Source organism: Caloenas nicobarica, chromosome 1 (assembly GCF_036013445.1).
Source record: "Caloenas nicobarica isolate bCalNic1 chromosome 1, bCalNic1.hap1, whole genome shotgun sequence".
Classification (NCBI taxonomy): Eukaryota; Metazoa; Chordata; class Aves; order Columbiformes; family Columbidae; genus Caloenas; species Caloenas nicobarica.
This window is the reverse complement of record NC_088245.1, coordinates 44,378,440-44,403,191: the sequence shown is the minus strand read 5'-3', so window position 1 is coordinate 44,403,191 and position 24,752 is coordinate 44,378,440. Positions and strand designations below refer to the sequence as shown.

Below are 24,752 nucleotides of genomic sequence, written 5' to 3'. Positions count from 1 at the left end.
ACTGTGATTAGAAAGTTGAATAAATGACTCTTTTTTTTTTTTTTTTTTTTCCCCTCCCCTTTTTTTGCTGTAGCACATTTTCAGGTGAAAGGTAGGTATAATATTCAGTATCTAAAACTACGTTGAGTTTATTTTCATTTTAAAAGGAACTCTATTAACCCTGTGTATTTTAACACAAATTTATTTGAACAAAAGTATTAGTGATTATGAGGACTGTCTTAACTGTGCATTACCAGTCACCATGTCCTTCAAGATGCCACAGTTGATTAATTGCATTCTTAGTTCTTTTTTTATGCATGCATTGTAAGGGAAGAGAAGGTTTTGCTTCTTCAGTGTTGTGCAGTTTCTTAACTTCAAAAAAACCTGGTGTTTTTAAAGGGAAATAGAACTGATATCCTTTCCACTCTTTCAAAAAAACAGCAGCTGGTGCTAGGTGCTTAGCCAGTGATTTCAGCTAGCTTAGCAATACAAATATCTTTAAAAGTCTGGCGAAACTGTGTGCTTTTTGAATTTTTTAGTTTATAGATTGTAAGATATGACTATTTTTAGTCGCTGACTTAGGTTGTCTGGACATAAATATTAATTTTAAACAGACTTATTTTGTTCAATGAAACAAAAAGTTGACTTGCCATTTTAAGCTGTCTCTATGCCATAATAATTTATTTAATGAGAAGGGGCTACATAAAAGGTATTCTGGAGCTTATTTTATTCTGATATTAATATAAATAAGCTTTACCTGCAGTTCAGCATAAACGCAACCCCCCCTTGCAAGGCGACAGTAGCATATGTGGATTTTCAGCTCTGTTTTTAAGACGAATGTGACTGCTCAGTCATCCTTCTCCCTCATTCCCTCTCGGCTCTGTGCAACCTTGAACCTATTGCCCACTTTCAGCTCTTGTTTGATGAGTGTGATTAAGATACTCAAGGTAAGGAATTCATTGAAGTTTTACAGAAACCATTGGCTCATTAGCAGGACCCACTTTGCACTTCAAGTGAGGGCTGTAGAGTGAGATAGCTCCTATTAGACACTAGAAAATTCATGTAAGGGTGAGCCCCAGGAAGGCAAGCTTTATAAATTCTGATCTTCATGTAGTAGCTGGTCTGAATATTTACTTACATATTCTACAGGTTTGAATTTCAACAGTATTTAAATGGGAATTTTTTTTTTGTTAACTTCCATCATGATGTTTTCTTTTAAAGAGTTCAGACCTGGGATTAGAGGAACACAATGGACCCCATGCTGTAATTTAGTGAATCAATCCAGTAAGACACTGTACTCACAAGTTGGGTATCACCACATACCGTTTTGGATAGCATGTTATGCATGTACTGCCTGGCATAGATTACCTGTTAAACATGGAGAGAAGTAAGTAGCAAAGACTATTCCCATTTAAAATCTATCTTCCTAGTAAGACCAAACGTGAAATCAGAAATAATTGAAAAGATAGAATGATCTTTTTACTAACTTCTAACAAAAATATTTCTGAAAATATCAAAGCAGTTCCTTGGTGATAGTGACAGGCTATAAAAGGCTGTAAGAGATCTTAACTTTCACAATGAGCCGTAAAATATAATAAAACTACCATAAGGTGTCACTATAACCCAAGCAACTTCAAAATAAATTTCAAACATTATAGAAATGTTCTTATCCAGCTAAAAGACTTTATTTATATTGCTTTCTGAAAGTAAAAAAAAAATACCTATTTTTAAATCACATAGGGTGTTAGGAGAAGTTATTACAAATCTTTTCCCCTAGTGTAGGATTTTTATTTGCCATATTTAATGCTCTGCCTCCTGAGGTGAAGGGACAATTTCAGCTTTGAATGACTTGAATGCTCCCTGAAACTTCAGAAAGGAAGAAGGTAAATAAACCCATTTAGAAAAGAACTCTGATGCTTTCTGAGCTGTAATCTTGTGATTCCTTAGAGTCCCAAATGTGATTTTAGCTTTGTGTCCTACTGATACAAAACAAATGTATTAATCCTGTCTCTTCCTTTGTGCTCTCTCTTAACTTTTGAGCCAATTTCAATCCTTTTTACAGGAGTAAAAATTTCTAGGATCCTAATTTGCTACATTTTATAAAAGAGAAGCAGCAAGATAGCACACGCTTGACAAGACACCCAACAAATCTACCAGAAAACTTTCACAAAGGTCTTGTCCAAGGGAAAAGCATTGTCAAACTCACTCTGCTGTAGATATCAAAGTCTGTCAATCGTATGGCGTATGTGCAGATGAAACCACTTCTGCTTCATTGCTTTGCTCCATTTGGAAGAGAAAGTAGGTATTCAAAACTTCCAAAGAGATTTAATTTTGAAACATCAAAATGTTTTAATCCAATTCAGACAAGAGAGATCCAACAAGCAGCTCACAAGGATGTGATCGCATGGCCTCCAACTGAAAAGAAACCAATTAAAAATTAACAAGGTTGTTCTAGCCTGGCTGTCACTGCCCAGGCTGTGACAAGACTTTTCACTTGCGCGTGTTTCCACTGGAGGACCCCAGCAGCCCCTGGTTGATGTTAAGGTTGACCACACAGTGTGAAATGAAGCAGCTTCATGTTAGTTCAGCAGAGACAGCAAAAAGTTAAATTGACTTTCCCAGGATGTTAGTGTCAATGACTATGATGATTAAATTACCTAAAGAGTTCAAAATTGTATATTTTACAAACATTGGGAGAAGTGGTGGCTTGCAAGGCTCTTTCAGGAATTGTGGTTAACAGAAGCACACTGTCTGAATGACACCTGCACATGAAATGTGTATGCCATCCAGCCTACAAATTCTCCTCTCCAGTAGCAAAATTCTCCTTTAAATGTGGCAAAGACGTTACCTCAACCATTATTTTGAGGAATCAACAGCAACAACAACAACAAAAATAACTGTTACAAATTAGATAGCCTCTAGGTGTACATTTACTTGCACTTGTAGAAAATATTCTTCCAGGTGAGAGTTACATTCATTGCTAGCTCTGACATTTTGATGCTTAGTTTTCTTAAGGGGATGCTGCAACCCCAAAGCTCGCCCTCTGTCTGCAAGATACGGCTATTGTTAGAACGGCACATCTCCTGTACCTGCACTTGACCAGTTTCCAAGTTTTCTTACAAATAATTTTATTCTTGAGCACCTGAGGTAATGATAGTATATGAGCCCAGAGCAGTGGCTATCTGCATCCTCGTTTTGTGTCCACATTGGCTCTAAAATACAGTTTTAATACAGCCTTACTAGAGGTCTTTGGGCTTGAGTCTGTAGTTTCAGTGGTAGCTACGAGTTGTATGAGCCAGGAGTAGTTTTAATTTTGCAAAATATTTTTTTTAAGTGCAGCCCTGAATTATGCTGTGTCTTGGTCTTAGATTCCAACTTGTAAGCAGCAGGCTTACAGTAATTTGGTATAATAAAGTGCGTTTTAAGGTCTGAGACATCAGAAGAGAATCACAATGGGGTAATTTAATTTCTGCAAAATAAAATTAAGGCAGAGAGTTAGAAGAGGAAAGAACAACGTAGGAACAATGACAGCTGGGTCCACCATGGCTATCACGTTAGGCCTTGTTAAGGAAGACAAAAGATCTCCTCAGTTGATGCTCCAAAATGTGTACTGGGATTAGTCACATCAGGATTGCCATGGCCTCCTCAGCGCATCCTTGCTGGGAATTGCATGCTGCCCCTGCAGACAGTTTCCCAGCAGGAGCAGGGCTCTGCAAAGCTGCTGTGACATTCTCTGCAGCAGCATTTTGGAGTCCATGCATTTTCCTACCCTGTGAACCTGGAGAGGAGGAAGCAGGGGAGCAGCACTGCTCCTGCCTAGCAGCCCCCCTATAGAGAAGCCAAAGTGAGAAACACCCTTTAAGCCTCGGGGAAAGGCTCAGTGAGTTTCAAAAGAGGCCGCTGCTGCAGCACAGGAGAAGTGCAGGCAGGATTGCAAAGCCTAAAGCAGAGGGAGAGATGAAACCCGCTGTGAGAAATGGACAGTTCTGCTAGTGGTGAGGTGGGCAATATTGCTAATGAGAGCCCTTCCATCCATGAGGGGAACGTACCCTGCCCAGTGCCACCCAGGACGTATCTCTGAGGGAGCTGCTTGAAGGGTTCCCAGCTGCACAAAGTTGGAATTAGGACTTTCATGCTGAATGCAGTTATAGAATGTGTGGATAAGTGAACAAAGCACTAAATTTTGAGCATAGCTCCTTTCTTGTGTCTGCTCTGTGCTCTCTATAACTGAAGCGGGACCAGAAGTTCAGAAAGAAGGGCAAAGTAAAAACCTCTGTTCCACACCTGCTGGGAGATATGGGTTTTGAACATCACTTTCCAACCTGAGCCCCAGTCTTCCAAGGTGAATTCCTTGCACTGGAATTTGCACCATTTCCAGTGTGGAGGTGAGCTCTTACATGGTTTCAGGTGTTCAGCTGCCTTAAGAACATTCAGGAAACTATCTCAAATGCTAGCAAATACATTTTTACTTAAATGGAAGGCAATTTCACCATATACTTCTGCATGTATATATCCCTAAAAACATACACACCTCTGATGTTTGTCAGCTGGCCTGCTAGGCTTCATTTTCTGTGTGCCCTCTGAAAACTGGAAACCCAGTTTTAACACATGGATGTGATTTTGTCAGGCCTGTGCTCCTTTCCACAGTGGTGACCTTGCTGTCAGCATGCCCTGGTGGGCCAGGGCTCTGGAGTGAGAAACCAGGAGGAATTGCCTCCTCTTGCTCAGACTGTGGAGGTGGCCAGATTCAAACCTGAGCAGTGTGAGGAGGAGGAGGTGCAACTGCTCCTGGGGCAGCAAGACATGCTGCAGGGAGGGTTTACCAGGGAGTCCTTGAATTGACAGTGAGAGTGTTTGCTGTTCAACCCGACAAGACAGACATACACCCAGAGAAGCCCTGCCACAGGTATAGGGGTGGCAGTGCTGGGAGCTGGCTGGCCCTGTGAGCCTGGCTGCACCATGGGAGGACTCCCTGCTAGGGCAAAAGTGTGAGCCAGCTGTGTTAGCCTGGAGTTTTCAAACACTGCTCTACAGCATATGAATTATTCAAAGAGGAGAAAGAAACTGTAACTTGTTCTGCAACAAAAGAGACTCCAGCCAAGCAAAACTTCCAAGTCTTGCTTCCTTCTCCTTCCCCTTCCCCTTCTCCTTTTCTCCTTCTCTTTCTCTTCTTTCTCCTTCTCCCTCTCCCTCTCCTCTCTTCTTTCTTCTCTCATTTATACTAGAAATAAAGGATTTCACTGCAGTCTGCCTTACCTAACCATGAGGAAGTGCTTTTTCCAATATTCCCTTCCTCATAGTGGAGCTGGGACGATTCAGACATTTGATATGCATATTATAGAGACATCTAAAATCTAGAGGCTGGCGACCCGCGCAAGGAGCCAGAAGAGGGATGGAGGGGCAGGTAGTCCTTGCCCTGCTTTGGCCCAGACTTACTTCCCACTCAATCCTGCTCCCTCGGTCCAAACACCCAAATGAGGAGCCTGTAAGTGACCTAAGGCAGCTGAAAACAAATCAGATCCAGTTTGTTTCTCTAGAGAAATCACTGTGTCTTTCTCTTTCCTTCTCTCTCTCTGTAGAGTTTGGGTAGATCAAACTCTGAACGGAAGTTAGAGAGAAAAGCATGAACCCTGTGCCTGGAAGCATAATGACAACTATAGGGCAGGAGGGACCAGAGCCCCACCAGCTTGCTCAGGGCCACCAGGTGGCTGGTGGCAAAGCAGGAGCCAGGGTTTGTGGGTGGCAGCTGCCCACTTGCCGCACCTGCCCTCCACCTGGCTCCTTGAAGCTGGGGACTTCCAGGGGAAACCGGTTCTTCTCCTGCTGGTGGCCTGAGAAGGCACTAACAGGCTCTTCATTTAGCTTACATTGGGAGAGCAAGGGGAAGGTGGCAAACGCAAAGCTCTCAGGTTTTCTAACAACCTGGAAGGTTTCTGCCTTCCCTTCCAACCAGGGAACAGGGAAGGGCTGACAGGAGCCCAAAGCCAATATGAAATGGGGATTCTTTTTCTTCTTTTCTTGTCATCCATAGCCCAAACCCAATAACTGAGGCCTTGCCAAAAGTAGAATTTCTTCATTTGATTCCAGCCAACATGCAAACTTGACAAATGTCCCGGCAGGCTGCATTTCCACAAGTGTTTCTGTCAAATACTTTCCACCATGCTAGGAGAAGTGTGTTGTTGTCACGAAGTCACATTGATTTGGACCGGTTCACCTCTTCCAGCCACTTTGTGTTTCAAAAATGCAATGCATTTAATTTGTAGCCAGTATTTCATCGGTTATTCAAACACCGTCGCATCAATGCACTTCTGTGTCTGTCTGCCCAAGGGCCCAGGAGCATCAATAATAAATGACCAGGCTGGGGAAGGTGGCTCTGGGTTCAAACCAGCAGGTGCATTGGGGTAGGGGGCTCATTTGGACAAGGACTACATAGTGAATGGGAACTGTAGCTTGCAATAATTCCCTCCCTACAGAAAAGGCTCATAAATGTTTAATAAACTTCTTGCCCTTGCCACAGACGAGGTCTTATTAGCGAACTGGAGTGGCTGGAGGACAGGTATTGTGTCCGTTACTATAGCACCACCTTGCACGGGATCTGGAGAGGCAGAGGAGGGAGGGAAGGAGGAGGATGAGCCCCAGCCAGCCAGCCTGAGGTTCGCCCGTGGAGCTGGCACTGGCAGCTGTGTCCTGCCCGGGGACACCAGCCCCGGCAGCAGCCCCAGCTCGCCCACTGCAGCCGCGGGACCGGCCGCCCCAGCACAGGTACCCGACCCTGCGCAGATGCACGGCAGAGCTGCTGCAAGTGCATCCCCGAGTCCCTGAGCACTTCCAGAGCTCACCCCGACTGACTTACTGGCTTCGGAAGATTTTTTTTTTTAATTATTTTTTTAATTTTTCTTCCATGCTCCTTTCTTGAGCAACTGGTTGTTATTGCAGAGGTCACTGAGGGGACTGGTGGTGGCTCCCGAGTCTGGCATTGGGAAATATGACAGCAGAAGTGAATGCTTGTTAACGTAAGGGATTTATTGAAGAAGAAAGAGAAAATGCCTTTCAAGGGATTCGGTTCACTGAAGGAAAGATTTTTTAACCCAGGAAAGGAAGAGGTGAAGAACACCATTAGTGACACGCTGGGGAATCTGAGAAGGTAAAATCCAACAGAAAATTCCCAGACGGGTCCATTGGTTCAATTTATTAAAGAGAAATGAAGTATAGAAAAATGTATAAACATAGAACACAATTTAGACTTGCAAAATCAATATCTGAGTTTAGACAGTGAGAGACACCTTGCTGCAAGACAGAAGATGTATAAGGAGCACTGTTACAACAGCATATGACTATAAATGATAGAATATTTATATTGAACAAAAAATGTGAAACTAAGTTTTAAAATACTGTTCTAATACTACAAAAGCATGGAAAAGTATTTTAATTTAAAAACTTTTCAATAATTGAATGTGAATAATTCTGTGGTTTAGCTTGCATAAGAAAAACTGATGATTTCATGGGAATTAACACTCCCAATTGATGCCATTCTTGAAATTAGACTTAATGTTCCTAAATTACAGGGGCTTTTTTGAAAATCTTGTTCTGAATTGGTAAAAGAAAATGTATTAATCAGAGATGTGTATGTGTGTGTATACTGAGACTAACAAATTAGAAAGATAAAAAGGAGAAGCAGCTGTTTGCTAGCAAACAGGGAAAAAAAGATTAAAGATTTTTATCTTAACCTGAGAGTTTATGAAGTAGCAAATGGAAATATTTTTATTTTCTTAATAAATGAAGATACGGTATAACAAATGGCCGGTTTCATACAGGGGAAGAGATTTCTCATTTAAATGGAAGATTATTTCTATTAGTAATGGCCACTGACAACATTAACTCGTGGAATCCATAGATGAGAGACAGCAGGTTCAGTGATGTTTCTTGCACACTTGATGTTAAGTGTTTCAAATCTTTGTATGGATCAAGCCAGAATTTTAACAGAATGTGTTTTTAGTGAGTGCATTGTATTTGCTTTCCTATCTGTCCCTTTACCTTCTTTTGGGAATGCTATTTTGAGTCAAGATACAGTTCTTGGCATATCTGAAAAAGGCTTTCATCTCAAGAAAATGTATAATATTTTACATGTGTTATACTACAGCACATATATGTGAGAAAATGAGCATGTGTACTTTTAAAGAAGTTACTGAGATGCACTGATACATTGGCCGTTACACTATTTCTATACCATGTGAACAGAGTGTTAGTATTCCACACAGTTTCAATTTAACTTTATTTACAGTGCCATAAATGGTAACTTTTTTTTTTTAACTTTTAAGATATTTTACAGTGATTCCAGGTATTCAACTTTTCTTTCAAAACATCAAGTTAAGTAATTTATTCAATGAGAAATTCTCTTTCTGTGGGCTCTTCTGGTGAATTTGCCCCAATACATGTAGGGTTTGTACATTGTGAGTATGTAATATGGCAGTACACTGGGTTTTCTACGTGGAAATGCTATGCAAACTTTAGATTACCTGAATTACTCTCCCGTTGTAGCCACGTATCAAGGAAGGCATGCTGGCTCCTATGCAGATGATATTACAGGCATCCAACTTCAGTTACATTGCTGCTGAATCGAACCAAACCAACTCTGACTTGAGATACAAGAAAATTTGCTGGACTTAATTATTTTCTGTTTTAAACACATGTGTACCTGTGCCTTTCTTGGATGTACTAGCCAGTGGAAGAAACAATCCAAACAATAAAAGTATTTTTTGCTATGTCTGCAATCAGATCTAAGTAAGAATTTCTGCAAGTTTAGCAGTCTCCTGGGAAATGTATAGTCATATATGAAGGTTTCTGTAAGGAAAGAAACATGCATGTTTTGAACTTCATTCTCTACAGCTTAGCCTACAAACAAGAGTGTAGACTTTTTTTTTTTAATATAATGTACATATGTGTACGTATCAGCTGCAACCTTGGCTTTGCACTTCACCAAATCCAATTGGCTTTAATATATTGCAAATCAGCAAAGAATTTGGTTCCTCTTCTAGCATTTGATAGGTGATTAATTATATTAATGTGCAGTCTTGCCTCACATTAATGCACGTGCTTCATTAGGTCTCTAGGTATGATGCTACTGACTGCCATGTGTTGATATGAGATCTAACCTAGCAAAGTGGGTAGAAAAATATTTTATGGCTTTGATAAATATGATGAGTCCATGCCTTCCTACCACATTTCTGTCTTACAAACAACAGAGCAGATCCAGAAGATCAGCTGTCAGATACTGGCTGCTCCATAGCTTTTGCCCGTAGGCAAGTTCTAGTGCTAAAGCACAAGCAGCATAAAGTGACTTATGGCCTCCTCACAGGTGCGTAGCCACCTCAAATTATTTTGTGGGTGCTGCCAAACAAGAGTGTGCCCACAGGAGGTTACTTAAGGTAGCTGGATGCTGGAGGTGAGGCAAGGGGGACTGAACTGACCCAAGAGGTGTCCTCTCTCTAGGCTGTTGCCAGCGGTTTCATTTGTGACACCTTAGGAAAAGACACCTTTGTTTTTAGATTATCATCAGATGGAATAAATTCATTAGGTATTTTAGAAAACAACCATGTGCAAAATAATTTTTAATGCAAAATTTTGTTTGTTCTTGATTAGGAAAATAGAGCGAGGCAGTAAAAAGCAATTTAGAGGATTCAAGGCTTGGGTCAACGGATATCAGACCTGAGGCTCTGCAACTCTTATAAGTTTCTCAGAAATCAAAGTTTTTTCCTGCAGAGCTTCTTGGCAGGCACAAACACCTTGGGCCTTCTGTGAACTCAGTGTAGTCAAAGAAAAAATCATGAACAAAAGTAAAATCTCAGGCTCTGCCTCTCTGACGATTTTATTAATAGGAGTCTCGGATCAGCTAAAAGCAACTGTGGGCTTACTGATGAAGTGGAAAGTGACTAAGTGGGTTCACAACTCTGTAATGTCACTGTCAATGCAAAAAGCTGTATGGGCCATGTCACACAGCTGCTGTGTGTAGTCTGGGCCCTGATAGGTGTAGCTCTGCCTGCTGCAGGTGTCCCTTGATGAATTAGATGGTTTAAACTGCTATAAACCTGCACCTTGAAGCTGGGCGATATGCCCTTGCACTGGACAAGGCTTGTCCACCTGTGTTGGGTCATAGCCTGAGTCTTCTCAAATTTTTCCTTTGCACACAAGTACAGAGAGTTCAGGTCAGTACAGCCCATGCAGCCTTGTGAACACAGTGGGGGTGTCGGGAGTCAACGGGTCTGTGAGCCATGCAAGGTTCCCTTGCACAACGGTGTTAATGCAAGGGCACAGTACACACGTGCAGCGCTGCGCTGCAGCACCCATGGGGCATCATCCCTCCAGAACATTGAGGCTGTGCTGAGGAGGAACTGTGAGCCTGCCCTGCAGCCTGGGAGTGCAGCACCTGTGAGATGCAGCCCCATGGTGTGTACATTGAGACATGCCATGAGTTTCATGCAAATACCCCGTAGGAACCAGCTGGAGAGGTCCCATGCACTGAGCAACGTAAGAGGGTTTGCCTGTCTGTACTGAGACTTTGTGCCAATGCATCGATTGCAGGATTCGGTGTGGACAATTATCACCTGGGCAAATCCCCAGAGAGTAAATGAGATCTCAGAAAATTGTATCTGCTTTTGGATAAATGATTTTTTTCTATAGTCAGTGTATATGTTTCTGAAGTTATGGCAGGATCATCAAAAATTGTTGCATGGGGTGACTGATGCTGGATTTGTAGGTGTGAGTCTTGAACATTGTGCATGATTGTGCTGCAGCTGTCTGTGAAAGACTGTAATATCTGTTAAAAGCCATTCTAGATTGTGTTCTAACATGTGGCAACTATTAACATTTGCCCCTTATTGTAGAATCTATGTGTTTGTAATCAAATGAAAAGAACGGTATGATTCCTGTTCACCCACTAAATCATTTGAAGAAATAACTAATGTCTATGCTAAAATCCCATAACTACAGATTGATGAATATATATCTATTCTAGTGGTTTTCTTTATTACTGAGGTGAATTTTTGAAATTTCTTCAATTCTTCCAAAATTCTGTATATGCCAGAGTAAGTTAATTCAATAAAGAAGAGAAATTTTGCATAGAGTTATTATAACATTTAGGCACAGAACATGGACACGGATACCTTCAAACAGCTTCGCTCTTCTTACTTACCACGTGTTGTATGTTTGCTGGAAAAACAAGATTGATGTAAGGACTGAACATTTCCCATGCAGCAAAATGCTCTCCTGTGTTAGTCAGTTAATTAGAGGACAGCCCTGGCTCTAAAACAGTTTCCTTCTAACTCATTGGTGTATAACAAGTAAAAATTTTCAGTGGTGCTACAACTATACAGATCAATTGGAAGATGTATTTCTTATCTTTTAATGGAGTTGCCATACATCTGTTATATATCTTTTCAATAAAATAAAGCCAAAAAGCTAGGTTAAACACTGGCTCTGTGAATGTCCGCACTGCTAATGTTTCACTCCAGCTCCATTTTTGGAATGCTGTTGCAAAATAATTTTCTCTAAAACAAATCTGTTATGAATGGGTTCAAGTAAGTTTTGGGGGTATGAAATAAAATGTGTGGATTTGGGGTTGTGGATCAGTCCTCAACTTGCTTTTATTAATGAGTAGTTGAATACAATAGCAAAACAATTAATTGCACTGCAGAGGCAATGTTGGCTTATTGTGCTCATCCTGGCTCACCACTTTTAAAAGTGAATTTGGAGCAGGATGCTATTTTCATGCCTATGTGAATTGACAGGCAGCTGAAAATGTCCAGATCGGAACAGATGTTTTGGCCTTGCATGATGTGTCTAATCTTTGCAAGCTGCCCAAAATCATGCACCAATTAAAATCTAATGTCTCTCTTATAAATAGAGAGTGTGGTAAAGGTATAAAAATTTGAGGAATCATACTTAGAGCTAATTCAATCAGTATCCTAGATTAAGTTGGAGGAAGACAAATTACTTCTTTTGGTTTGTTAATGACTCTTTTAAGACAACAGTGGTTCTAAAAAATAGTTTTTCAATTGTCTTTTTACTTCCTGAGATCTTTATTTTTGGTATTTTATTTAGTTTAAGCCTACCTATATTAGCACACAGAGCATGGAATATATGGTATCTTCCTTTTAAAGTGGCTGACTGCATTCCTCTCTGTACTCTCATTTCACTAACAAATGCTGTTTCCCTGCCAGTGAATCATAAGATCTCAATCACCTTCAATAACACCACAGTAATATCACATTTCCCGTGTTACCTTGCTGTAATGCAAAGTCTTCCCTCCAGCCTGACAATGAGCTAATGATCTAACTTTGCAGTTGGCACTGCTTTGAGCAAGGGGTTAAATCAAATAGCCCCTGGAGTTCCCTTCTTGCCCCAAACACTCCGATTCTAGAATTTCTTGGAAATATGAGCTGATGGACTATAACATACTTTTTTTCTTGTTGCTTGAATTATGGCTGGAGTAATGCTTTGGTGATACGTTGTAAAGAGGAGTAATATAGTAAAAGATGCACTAGTTAGGCTGTAGCTCTAAAGACTAGAAATGCTGAGATTTTTAATTGAAATTTCATATTGGAAAGATATCTTTAAGTCCCCAGGAAGCACCTCAGAAGGCCATACGTAACACCTATAGTTGCAAAACCTTTAGTACAGAGTACTATCTGTTAGATTATGGGTAGTACATTAGATTAACAGCAACTGGAGAAAGCTGTGATTAAACCAGCACTTTTCTCCCCAGAAAACCCAACCAACTACTGTGTAGATTACCCATGTGTAGGCCATCCCTATAAGCTCTGGCAACATTTCTTTATAGCCAATTTGTATACGGAAAACCAAAGGGCATCAGATTTCAGATGCATTCAGCCAGATGTGTGAAAGAGGGAAATAGGTTACTCCTTTTCAGAAACAAGTGAATGCAATCATTTCATCATCTTATATGGCAAGATGGGCTTCTTTTATATTAAGTAACTGTTCATATTTTCACAGTACTGAGAGTAACTCCATGGCAGACACAAGAGGAGCTGGATCCTCAGCTCACTGCTTCAGAGCAATGCCAAAACTGAAATGCTTCTTAAATAGCTGCTGATTGATGTCTCCCTTTAGTGAACACTTAACCTTAAGCTTGAGAATAGTGTTCAGTGGGCTAGTCATGTATTCACAGCTAACCATCTGCTGAAGAGTTTTAACATGTCAGCAAACCCATATTCTGCATTTACAACAAAGGCATGGGAAGTTAATGTTAGGAAAGGAACTATTTACCTCTAGTCCAGGGGTGCGTGTGCAGTTTTTCTGACCTCACCTTTTCTCCCAGAGACATTCCGTGGTCCTACAGAACAGGATGTTAGTATCTCCAATCAGAACGGGAGACCAAATTGATTTTTAATTGCACTATTATGTAATTCCAGATTACACAGAAGTGCCATTTTGATCAATATGAATCTCTCAACTGGGGCGCTTGTAGGAAAAGGAAAAAGGCAGAATATACAAAGCCAAAGGAGCTGTGCTTCTGTGTTAACCAGAGCTGGTGGGCAGCCTCTTGCAGACTGAAGTGGCTGGGTACCATTTGCTCCTATCCCAAATAAATGGGAGAGCCAGCATCCCTGGCCACTTCCCTCCCGGTTCCTCCTGAGAGCACTGCAGTTGCCACACCAAATTTGGTCCCAGGCCAAGCCCTTTCAGCCTCTGCTGCTGAGGAGTGATGAATTGACAGCCCAGAATGTCAGTGTTCCCCTTCAGATCTCATTTAATATTAAGTATTTTACACAAAGGGCAACACGTTCAACGACAGGATTTGTGGAGGTTCACTTTGCAATGACCTAAGTCCTCGTGGCAAGAGGATGTTTCTGAGAAGAGTGGACACAAGGCTTCAAATACCTTCAGGCAAACGAAGTCTGGGCCTGGCTCTTTTACATCTTAAATAGGTACTTTTGGCACCAAAGCCTCTTCTCCTCTTCAGTATAGCCCTGATTTCTGTCTCGCAGGTGAAAATAAATACACAGGGAGCACTGGGCTAAGCAAAATCATGCTTTGTGCTGTATTTGCCTGTTTCTCGAAAGCTACTGCCAGCTCTGCTTAGTGGATCTAATTAGAAATGATGATTAATTTCTTCATATGTATATTTTCCTAACAATCAGTAGAATTAATCACAACAGAGCTCAACAGAGCTCTTATAATTATGCTCATGAATAGCCTGTGAACATTTTTCCAGCTAGCTATCCGGCTGGGTGGCTTGGATTTACACATTTCAGAGGTTGTTGATGAAAAGCGTAGGCTACGCTAACCTTTCACGGCCTGCCCAGGATTAACCCCTCACACCACCATTTTCTCTTTCTTCACCCGTTCAGGAAAATCGATGGCACCAACGCAGAGGAGGATCGCATCGAGCTGACAGAAGAGGGGCGGCCCGTGCAGGCGAGCGCCCGCAAGCCGGCACCGTGTGACTGCCACTGCTGCGGCCTGCCCAAGCGCTACATCATCGCCATCATGAGCGGCCTGGGCTTCTGCATCTCCTTCGGGATTAGGTGCAACCTGGGTGTGGCCATCGTGGAAATGGTGAACAATAACACTGTTTATGTCAATGGAAAACCAGAGCTGCAGGTGAGAAACCGCCTTCCTTTCGCTATCCTGAGCAGATCCCATTGCAAAATCATCAAAATGATACATATTGAAGTACTGTATATACATAGATCAAAAATGGAGGCAGGAAGACACATGAGTCTGGATTCATATAGTCGTGTGGGTGCTTAATTGCTGTTTAGGTTTCTAAGTCACATTAAAAATCCGTAAAATCTGAGGATTTGCAATGTCATACAGGATGTAAGTGGCAGAAATGAGAACTGAACTGGCTTGCACGTCTATCAGGTCCCTGATCTTTCAGTTGTAGACAGATTTTGTTGCAGTAGCAGAAGCTTTTACTATTTACTATCTCTCAGGGAAGTACGGTCTGATGCTGCTGCAGAAGGAATGATTAATTGCTGTATGTAGTGCTTCACTCTTCAGATCAGTGGATGGCTTTCAAGACTTTAAAGTAGTCACTGGCAATAAGGCAACAGGTTTTTACAGATTATTAACAATGTGGATTGCTGTCTAGAGGTATTGGGAGCTAGGTGCCAAGCTGTTTTCAAATTTGCAGTAGATGGCATGTGGTTCACAGCAGATGCCTACAAACCTTTAACAATGCACCCAAGGAATTGCATTTCCAATGCATACCTTAGTTTCCTCAGTCCTGCCTTGGTAATAACTGTGATATCATGAGTCCCTTTAGGGACTTTATGAACTTGAACCTCATTTACATTTGCTCTATCTGTTGACATATTTTTTGGTTATTTTTGTCCTAACAAATTATTCACAGGAATATTGACTCTTACCTGATGGTTCCTCATGTGCTGAGGGCCAGGAGGAAAGATACTGCAGAAGGACAAATTTATAATCAGACCCTCCCAGGGAACAGAGGCTTCCCCCAGCTCATGGATATCCTTTGTCAGCACATTCCCTAAGACAAAACACATCTACCAGAGAGACAGATAGCTTCTGTCATGTTTCTAGATATGAATGAAAAGCTGTGCAATTATTTGTCAGCTTTTCTTCTAGATATTTTAACTTGTTAACAAAAATTGCAGGAAGTGTCCATGGCAAATTTCCGAAGTTAAAATTATGCCTGCCTGCGTGTCTCATGGTCACAGGTGCTATTGATCCGCAAAGACCCAGAGATGATGCTTATGATTCTAAGTATGCGAGTTAAATAAACCTTCCTTCCCTTCCCACATTATGCTGTGGCCAGTCCTTCACTGTTTTACTCTCGCCTTCCTACTTATCAAGCAAAGTGTATCTAATCAGACTCAATAAACCACAGGAAGATTTACCAAAGCAAATTAAGAGCTTGCTAGTTTTTCCTCATCTGCAATCTGCTCTGACCAGCTCCTGCTGCTTGGACTTGCTGAGTTTGTATTTATTCAGCCTAATTCCTGCTCCCTGGGGTCCTGCTGTGACTTCCTGGTCCTGTGCTTCACCCTGGAGCAAGAGAAAGGATGGGTTGTGAAGTGCAGAAGAGGTAGTTTGAGGAAATTAGGACAAACTCATCTCATGAATCTGAAATCTTCTCTTTGGGCATGAGCACCACCTGATACAGGAAGTTTTTCCACGTGTTATGGTATTTCTGCCTTCAGAAATTAACAGTACCTAGAAACTAAGCTGGAAATCACTAGTAGAAAATCGTATTTAAAACAGAAATGTAACTCAGCACAGGAAAGTGGGTCTCTTGTCAGAAGGTATACTGATGGGAAGGAATACCGTTTAGCCCTCTGGAAACACGCCTGGTAATTAACATAATCTATCTCTCTGCACATCAAATGATGATCTATTTCTTAATTTACTTGTTTGGGAAAAAAAATCAACCTACTGAGGAAAACTGGTTCTTCTGTATACACACAGGAAGTAATACAGAAAAAATAAATGTTAAGGTTTATCATTCTAGTGTTCATTTTTCTGTGGTGTTTTAGTGACAGTTTTAATTCAGAATCGAAAAGACATCTGTGCTACTTCCTCATATGATGCTTAGCCACCTTTCCTTATGGTGTGATTAGCATAACAATGATCATGAAGCACAGCATCACAGTTTCTCTTGGTTTCAAAACAGCTCTTCTGAACTGAGGGTTCAAGAGGAAAAGTTGACACTGACCTTACGTCAGTGTGATTAAATGGAGCCGGGCCCTGCCTGACCTCCCAGAATGGAGGGCAAGAGGGGCACCTTGGATCACCTTTCTTTTCTTTGCTTCCTCTACGTTTTGCCATGAGCTTTTGCTGTCCCTCCTCTTAACAAGATGTGTCAAACAGGCTCATCAGAGAACAGGAATGTCCTTGTTCAGGAAGAGCCTTGAGAAGACTGAAACTGCTTGGTATCCAAGGATGAGGTGTATGGTGAAAGCATTTCTCTTGGCTGCAGACATTTGTGACTAGGAACCATCTACGACCAGCCTGTGAGTGGCCTTCTGTATCCAAATCCAGCCCTACAACTGGCATCACTTTTAATAAAAGATAAACCAGTCAGCTAGCTAGTGTTACCAAGCCTTATTTCCAGATTGCCTTCTCTTCAGGTATTATCCCCCCATCACCCCACTCCCCCTTTTCTGCCCCATGTTACTTCATTCAGATGGTGGATGGTCAGAGTTTGGCCCTGAGAAGGAGGACTGTGGTTAATACAAGACCAGTCATCTGATCAACCCAAAGGACCTGAGCAACCTTGGTAATCATGGAGAAATGTATATGGCCAATGAAAGGCATCAGGCCCCTGCTGTAACATCAAGCACATTTCAGGACTAAGCAGCTCAAGAGGAAGCAGTGACAACTGACAAAGACAGAGGTCCAGCATTAGGTGCCTTCTGGCTGAAATCTTTCCCTACTCCTATCCACCCGTCTGAAAGGTAAGAGCCAATGCAGTAATCTCACATGGGAATTTGACATCCTTTTACCTTTACTGCAGGGGATTCAAGCTCATCAACACCAGCGTAAAGACTGCCTTGATTTGGAGGATGAGTGACTTCTGTGTGACTTCGAAATAGTGGTTATCTTACAATGAATATGCTTCATCTTACAGCATTTTTTCTGATTCCTTTACAGAAAGCCCAGTTCAACTGGGATCCAGAGACAGTGGGACTCATTCATGGCTCTTTTTTCTGGGGTTACATTGTGACACAAATTCCAGGAGGGTTCATCTCAAACAAATTGGCTGCTAACAGGTAAGAAAACAATAAGCAAAAGAATTAAGCTCTACAGCCTGATGACTGTTTTACACTGTTTAAATGATGATTACCAACACAGTGAATTAATGTGTTTCAGGAATGCACATCTAAACCAAAACTTTTAGTACTTTTGTCCATAACCAAAAATGGGACTAGTTTTCCATTACGGGTCTATTGCTGATTCTCTCAGTTCAGCTTTCTCATATCAAATATTTACGTATTTCTTATTCTCTAAACAATAATGCTTTCTGGACACTGTTAGGAAAATCACACTTAATGCTTCAGATGATGATTGTAGCATTTGTCTTCCAGAAGTTGCCTTAGTGCTTTTTAGCTCAACCTAACACCAAACTAAAATTTTCCAAGAAAATTTGTCTTCTTTCCTTTAAAATTTTCCCGTGGACTGAAGCTGGGCATATAGGCATTGCATCACCATTTGTATTCTGAAGACACAAATCCATCCTCATGCACACGGATAGCCTCACCATGGCTGGATACAGTACTGACATTTGCAATTAGAATTGCCTAGAACTTCTAATAGAGCTTCATGAGTTTTCTTTGGTGACCTCTGAGCATCTATACACATTTCTTACATGCTCATTGTGTTTGTGGGCTGATTTTTTTTTTTAATTCAGCTGCTTTTGAAAATGAAAGTAAGAAAAGTAGATAGTATTGCCAAAGCTAACTTTGATTTTGGGCTTTACTTCAAAAAGCCTTCAGAACTTGGAATATGATCACAACAGAGAGAGGGTGATCGTCTGAAAACAGCTGTTTGTAAATGAACTCATGAGATGTGCATCTTAAAGGCATTTGGGATCTATAGACAAAAATGATGGCTGGTATTCATTTCGTTTTCTGAAAATGAGATGTGACTTATCTAGAAACACTTTCAGAATTGGAAAAGGTCTTTAAGACTAGTTAGATATTGTTTTGTCCCAAATCAAAGCACTTCGTTCTCTGCATTCTGCAAAGAGCTGTAGGGATTACAGACAGCCTGGGAGTTCTTCCCACCTATATGCCCTTATGGAAATCACTCCAGGATAGAGTTATCCCACAGAATTGCCTAGAAGTTCAGACCCAAGTCCCATCTGTTTGTAACCAAAAGTTACTCGGAATTCAGCTTGCACTGCTTCTTCAGCACTGCTCGCATCCCCAATTATTCATTTCTCTACCACACAAAAGTGCGTAAGCAGAGTATTTTGCCATCTGCTGAATAAACCAAATTACCTAAGCTTAATCATTTCCCCAGCCTTTCTGGTCTTGCCACCAGCTTTTGCAGCAGAAGGGCCTCAAAACACAGATGTACACACTGTTGGCTGAATAATTCAGCATATTATTAGTTTGGCTTTTGTTTCCTTAATTTTCTTGCAAACAGTAAAATCAACCATGTTGACACTGTAACTCAATGCATTCTGTCAGCTGACTATTTCCTTAGGTATGTATTGTGCATATGGGCAGAAAGCTGTATTTCTGTTCCCATGCGACTTTCAGACTCAATCTAATACTATAATAAAACATAAAATTATGTATTTGACTATCACAACTGGGTTTAGGAGTAGAATTTGCTGAGGAGCGACAACATCCCAAAGGCTGGGCTTGAAAAGAATTTCTCTTTGTAGTAATAGGATTCACAAATCTGGCTAAGACAATGTTTTTTCTTTATTCATTGTTCACCCAACCAATTTCAGCTTGGGTAGATTCAACAGCACTGCTGTTTCAAAGGGGTTACCTGCTTGCTAAGACACAGAGCAGGAGATGTGGGGCCAGTCTGTGAACACACCACCAAATGTTTTCTTTTGTCCCAACAGCACTCTGGCAATGAGATGTATTATTCTATCCTATTATTGACATTCCAGATTTAGGTAGACTCTTTTGTGACGTGTTTAAATCTTGCTCAGTGCTGTGCAACCTTAAATATACGTGAATGTCCCCACTCCAGGCATTTATCTAATGCAAATAGTTATCTGTAATAATGAGGGACTCAAATGGATCTCAGAACAGCTGAAAATATTGAGGGCTTTACGGCTTTGCACCAAAACCATCTAACACCATGTAATTTCCTTTATACATTTGTCTAAATTTGTGTAGGTCTGCATTCCACCAGAAAGTTCATGAACCATTTAGTGATAATGTCCCTTTAACTTGTTGTTTATCCTCAAATATAATTTCATCATTGTTTGGTGGTGACAAGGATACGTGAAACATGAGGCATCTCCTGGTATCGGTTTTCAGTAACAGCACCCTGCTGGGCAGAGGAGTCCGTCACTGAAGCAGTCTGTTTTGATCCCAAAGTGACAGCTGGCCTGGGATCATGACAGAGAGGAGAGAAGAATGTGTGAATGAATTGAACAGAACTGGGACATTTTTAGTCATAGTGGGGATCAACATCTTTGGGACAAATGGCAGTGAACTGCTAGAAAGACGCTGGCTCTTTGTGGAAACGCTACTCACCCTCTTAAATATTAGCAGAAGAGTCACTGGTTCTGACTCAGTATAAATGATGCATTTACAATCTACGCATACTAAGAGTTGATGCTGAACTGAGTAGCAGAGATTGGAAACTCAGTCTTCAGAGCTAGCTGTTTGGATAATTAAACATGTTGTCTTTCTTACACATTCTTTCATGTGCTTATTGGTTTACATAACTTGCTGTAGTTCCCTGAGACTGTCAATAGCATTAGGATAACAGATCTGATATTTCTATTAGTGGCAAGGAAACAAGGTGCAAACCTTTCCCTCAGTGATCATAAGAGAGCACTAAATAATACTTATTTTTCAGCTAAATGTTTACCTGACTTTGAAAGCAGTCTGCTAAATGTAATGATATGATCATGGGCTTTGTATTCCAGTTCAGATTTTTTGACCTCTTTCTATATAAATCCGTTCCTTTGTCACTTCCCTCCACCAGCATACCCAGCCTCTTTGCTTTTGTGTTCATCTGTTGAGTGCTTTCTTGTCATTCAGATTATGAGCTGTCAGGGCATGGACAGTTGATTTTGTCAATGGGTGTACAGACTTTAGATATAAGAGTGTTGATCTCCGACACTAAAGTCTTTGCACTATAATACTGCCATTAATACTGTTGTGGATAATAAGCCCAGATTCAAAAAATGAGATGACATATATTTCCTGTGAATAAGTTTTCAAAAAGGCACTGGAACATAAACAGTTGAAATCATTATTAAAAAAAAAGGAGAAAAAGAAAGAAAAAGAAGAAAATAATGGCAACAAAAGGTTTTAAAACTTTATAAATATTTTGAAGTGGAGCATGATAAATAGCTATGCATAATAAGATGTGTGCATGTCTTTGGCAGAGAAATCAAAAGGGAGAGAAATACCACTGTTGTACAAATCATATGATTTCAAATCAAATATCTATCTATTACCATTCATAAATCAGAATGAAGCTTAATGTGTCTTTCTGAAATACCACATGCATAACAAGACAATTCAAAATGTTGTTAAATGTCACCGAATTTGAGTAGTTTGAAAAAGGAACATGAATGGTGGTCCACAAAGAGCACCATGCTGCCAGCTAACATCAGTGTAGCCATGAGCTGAGAGTCTGGAACAAAAAGGGCTGCTTTATTTTCAGGGTGTCACCTTGTGTCTCAGAGCAAGACAGGGCGGCTTTGGGCTCCTAAGTTCTGTGATCCCCAGGGCCACCAGCCGCTGCAACTTTCTATCTGCAGGAAGAAAGATCTCCCACACATAGGCAGTCCGCAGGGACCCAGACGTGGCTGCTTTGAATTGCAGACAACACAAAGAAGACAGTAAACTAGAGAGGATTAGCAGTAATCCATTCAATTTAAATGGTGCTTGACAGTTGTGGAGAACTACTGCCGGTTCTGATATTTTTAAGTACTGTTTTAGGATCTTAGAGGGGATCCTCATGTATATCAGTTTCCACAGATGCTGGAGTAATGAACTCTTGATATTTGGAGACTGCATGACTCAGCTATTGAACCTCTTTCATTGCATAGAAAGGAAACCTGAGACTTCAGTCAGCCCGATGTGAAGATATATGAAATCTAATAAATCGAGTACAGCTCATTCCTCTTAATGGTAGTAATTTCAACGATAGTTTCAGCTGGTTATTCCCAGTCCCTTTCTTGATTTCCAGTGGTGTTTTTCATGATGCAGCAGCCTCAGTTTTCAAATGAGCTCCCCAGATGTCCTTTCAAGAGCTGGGCACACAGGGATGCTTTTTCCTACAGCATCAGTGCCTGGCAAACCTGCAGCCCATGCCATACTGAAATGACTGTCCTGTAGCCCAGCTGTCTTTCAAGTCTAGTGTCACTGTTGTTTATTATTGATAGAGGAAGGTAATTGTGCACCACTCTTCAGACAAACATAGGAAAGCCTGTGTCCATGCTGGGAAAAGCTCCCACAGGCTGCATTGAGTGAGTCAGACAAGGCTTTGAGTGCTTCTCCAGGCTTTCTGAGTGGCCTGGACTTTCTGGGATATTGCTTGGATCCATTACCACTACACAGAGGTTTCTGCTGCCTGTTTCTTTAATGGGTTCTAACATTTGGGAGGTTGCAAATGATTTCCCAAAGGCACTGGACCCCAGATGCATTTAGAGCCTCAACTGGCTTGTGCCAAGCTGTTACCAAGGGCTCTTTCCCAGCAGGGTAGCCAAACATTTATATCATGTTTTTCACAGAAGTTGTCTTCCAGAAATGCCCTTTCTATGTCATAGTAACAAAAGAGGCAGCTGAGAGTTGACATTGGAAAGGAGTTGATCTTAAGCAGCCGTATTAGGCATAATAGCAGCAGCAAGTGGAACTAACCAGCACACGCCTATGTTAGAGAGGCACTTAAACCAATCTTTACCTAATTTAAGTTAAACCCTATTGATAAAACAGAGTTTAAGTGCTTCCCAGGCTAGGAATGCTTTTCTCAGGTCAGGACTCATATAAACAGCTTAGCCTCCACTACCAACATCCATATCTATTCCTCTGATACAAATAAAAATCCAGCAACTTTGTTTAAGTACATATAAAACTTCTATCCTGAGAAGCAAATGTATTGATCATATGGGGATTTATCCTCTTTTGCCAATTAAGGAACTTTACAAATATTTGGGTTGGTGAGACTGTGGTATGTGTGATTGTCTCTGTGACTGTACCCAAGAACAGCATTGCTTCTGAAAAGTAAACAGTAACTATATCCCTTTCCATGTTACTTTTTTCCAAAGGGTATTTGGAGCAGCTATCTTTCTAACATCTACACTGAACATGTTCATCCCCTCTGCAGCAAGAGTGCATTATGGTTGTGTGATGTTGGTAAGGATTCTGCAAGGTCTGGTGGAGGTAGGAGCACTCACCATTTAGTCCTTCCATACATCATTTGTTTTTGGAGATTTGGCTCTAAAAAAATTGTAAGATCTTTTGGTCAATTTTTCCAATCAATCTAACTTTTTACTTGTTACTCATATTTAGGATAATAATTTTTTCACCTTATGGATTTATATTTTAAAGTTTGCTTAAAAAGAAATAAAAAGCTTAGGTTTCTGATGTTGCAATTCAATTTATTTTAGCTTACTTTTGCTATCCACTGCATGTACGAAACAGCATTTTTACCCCAGAACATATTACCAAATATTAGTGATTATGCAAATTAGTATGACATCTTCATACCCAAACAGAGCTCTTCCAGGCTTACCAAACCCTTCCTACATCATTCCACTGTGACAAACAGCTAGACAGGTGGGACAGTATCAGCAACTGCTTCAAGTAGGAATGCAGTGAAAACTACTGATATGATGTGTGAAATATCTCCCAGGGTGTCACCTACCCAGCCTGCCACGGGATGTGGAGTAAGTGGGCTCCTCCACTGGAGAGAAGCAGGTTGGCCACCACATCGTTCTGTGGTAAGTTGACAGGCTTATATGGTTTATGTAAGTACATATTCCTATTAGATGTGATTACACATGATTTAAAAGAGAAATGCAAACCCTCTGCCCTTTACTGCACCTGCTTACATACCCATTGGGCTTCTACTCTGAGCTCAGGAGCCTGACAGTCTTTTTGTTTAATATGTCATCATTTTATCATTTAAAGCCAACCCTCAGAATGGCTCTCATAGTAAATATAATGGGTCTAGAAGTGCCACATGAGAGAAATCACACTTTTTTTTTCCATTTGCTCCATCCTTAGAGATTCCATGTATTATACACATTGAACTGACCCTCCTAAACAAGCATGCACTTTAAAACTATCTTAAAAGTATTGGAGTACTTTAGGCTGGCTGCTCAATACAGTGCAGTGGAGGTAAAGTAACTTATTGCCACTGGCTGTTCTGCTTCACTCTGCTTCAAATTATGATCAGCCTCGTGCTTTGCTCTCTTCTCTGGTTCCCTTTCCAATGCCGACAGCTGGCTTTTTGGAAGGTGGCTTGTGGGAAATTTCAGAAGACTTTGGTGATAGGAACCCAGTAGAATGATGGGAGAAATCAAACTTTCTCATTCCCTTTGGAGTGTTTCTAGCCTCTGGCAAGAGCTTTAAACCTTGTTGTGATGCAGGGAGTGGGAAAAATACTGAGATTCTACACCTTGTTCTTCAAGGAAGAGACCCTCTGTTTACTTGCAGCAACACTAAAGAGAAGGGGAAAAAAAGGGGATTTTCTACTTCTAATTTAACTCTCCAGGTTTTGCCACAGGTCACTCTGTGCTGCCACAGTTCACTCTGTGCTGCCACAGTTTCTTTCCAGAAAAGATTGCCGTGAGTGTCACACCTGTCTGGCCCTTTCCCAGGTCTAGCTTGAGCTGTCTCCACCTCATACACTCTCCTACCTAATGTCTTCATCTTCTTTTTGTACCCATGCAATCTTCAATTAGCTGCTAATTCCAGGCAAAATAATCAATGTTAATATCTCTTTACCAGCTCCAGGCTTGGTTTAGGTAGATGGCTAAACATAATGAATGTAAGGCATAATCCAAGTATACTCCCTCTGCATTCTTACCCTAAAAAGTCCAGATATGCAGAGTACAGTGTAGGAATGATTCTGCT

General features: G+C 41.0%; 1 protein-coding gene across 1 annotated transcript in view; it reads left to right on the top strand.

Annotated features, from left to right (window-relative positions):
* Window positions 1-6,980: 6,980 nt before the first annotated feature.
* Window positions 6,981-24,752, top strand: part of SLC17A8 (solute carrier family 17 member 8) — a 28,468-nt gene continuing 10,696 nt past the window's right edge. Inside the window, exons 1-5 of the mRNA XM_065647056.1 lie at window positions 6,981-7,123; window positions 14,346-14,598; window positions 17,617-17,735; window positions 22,940-23,054; window positions 23,527-23,614. Of these exons, the coding sequence (XP_065503128.1) occupies window positions 6,981-7,123; window positions 14,346-14,598; window positions 17,617-17,735; window positions 22,940-23,054; window positions 23,527-23,614 (718 nt within the window). The remainder of the gene's footprint in view (window positions 7,124-14,345; window positions 14,599-17,616; window positions 17,736-22,939; window positions 23,055-23,526; window positions 23,615-24,752) is intronic.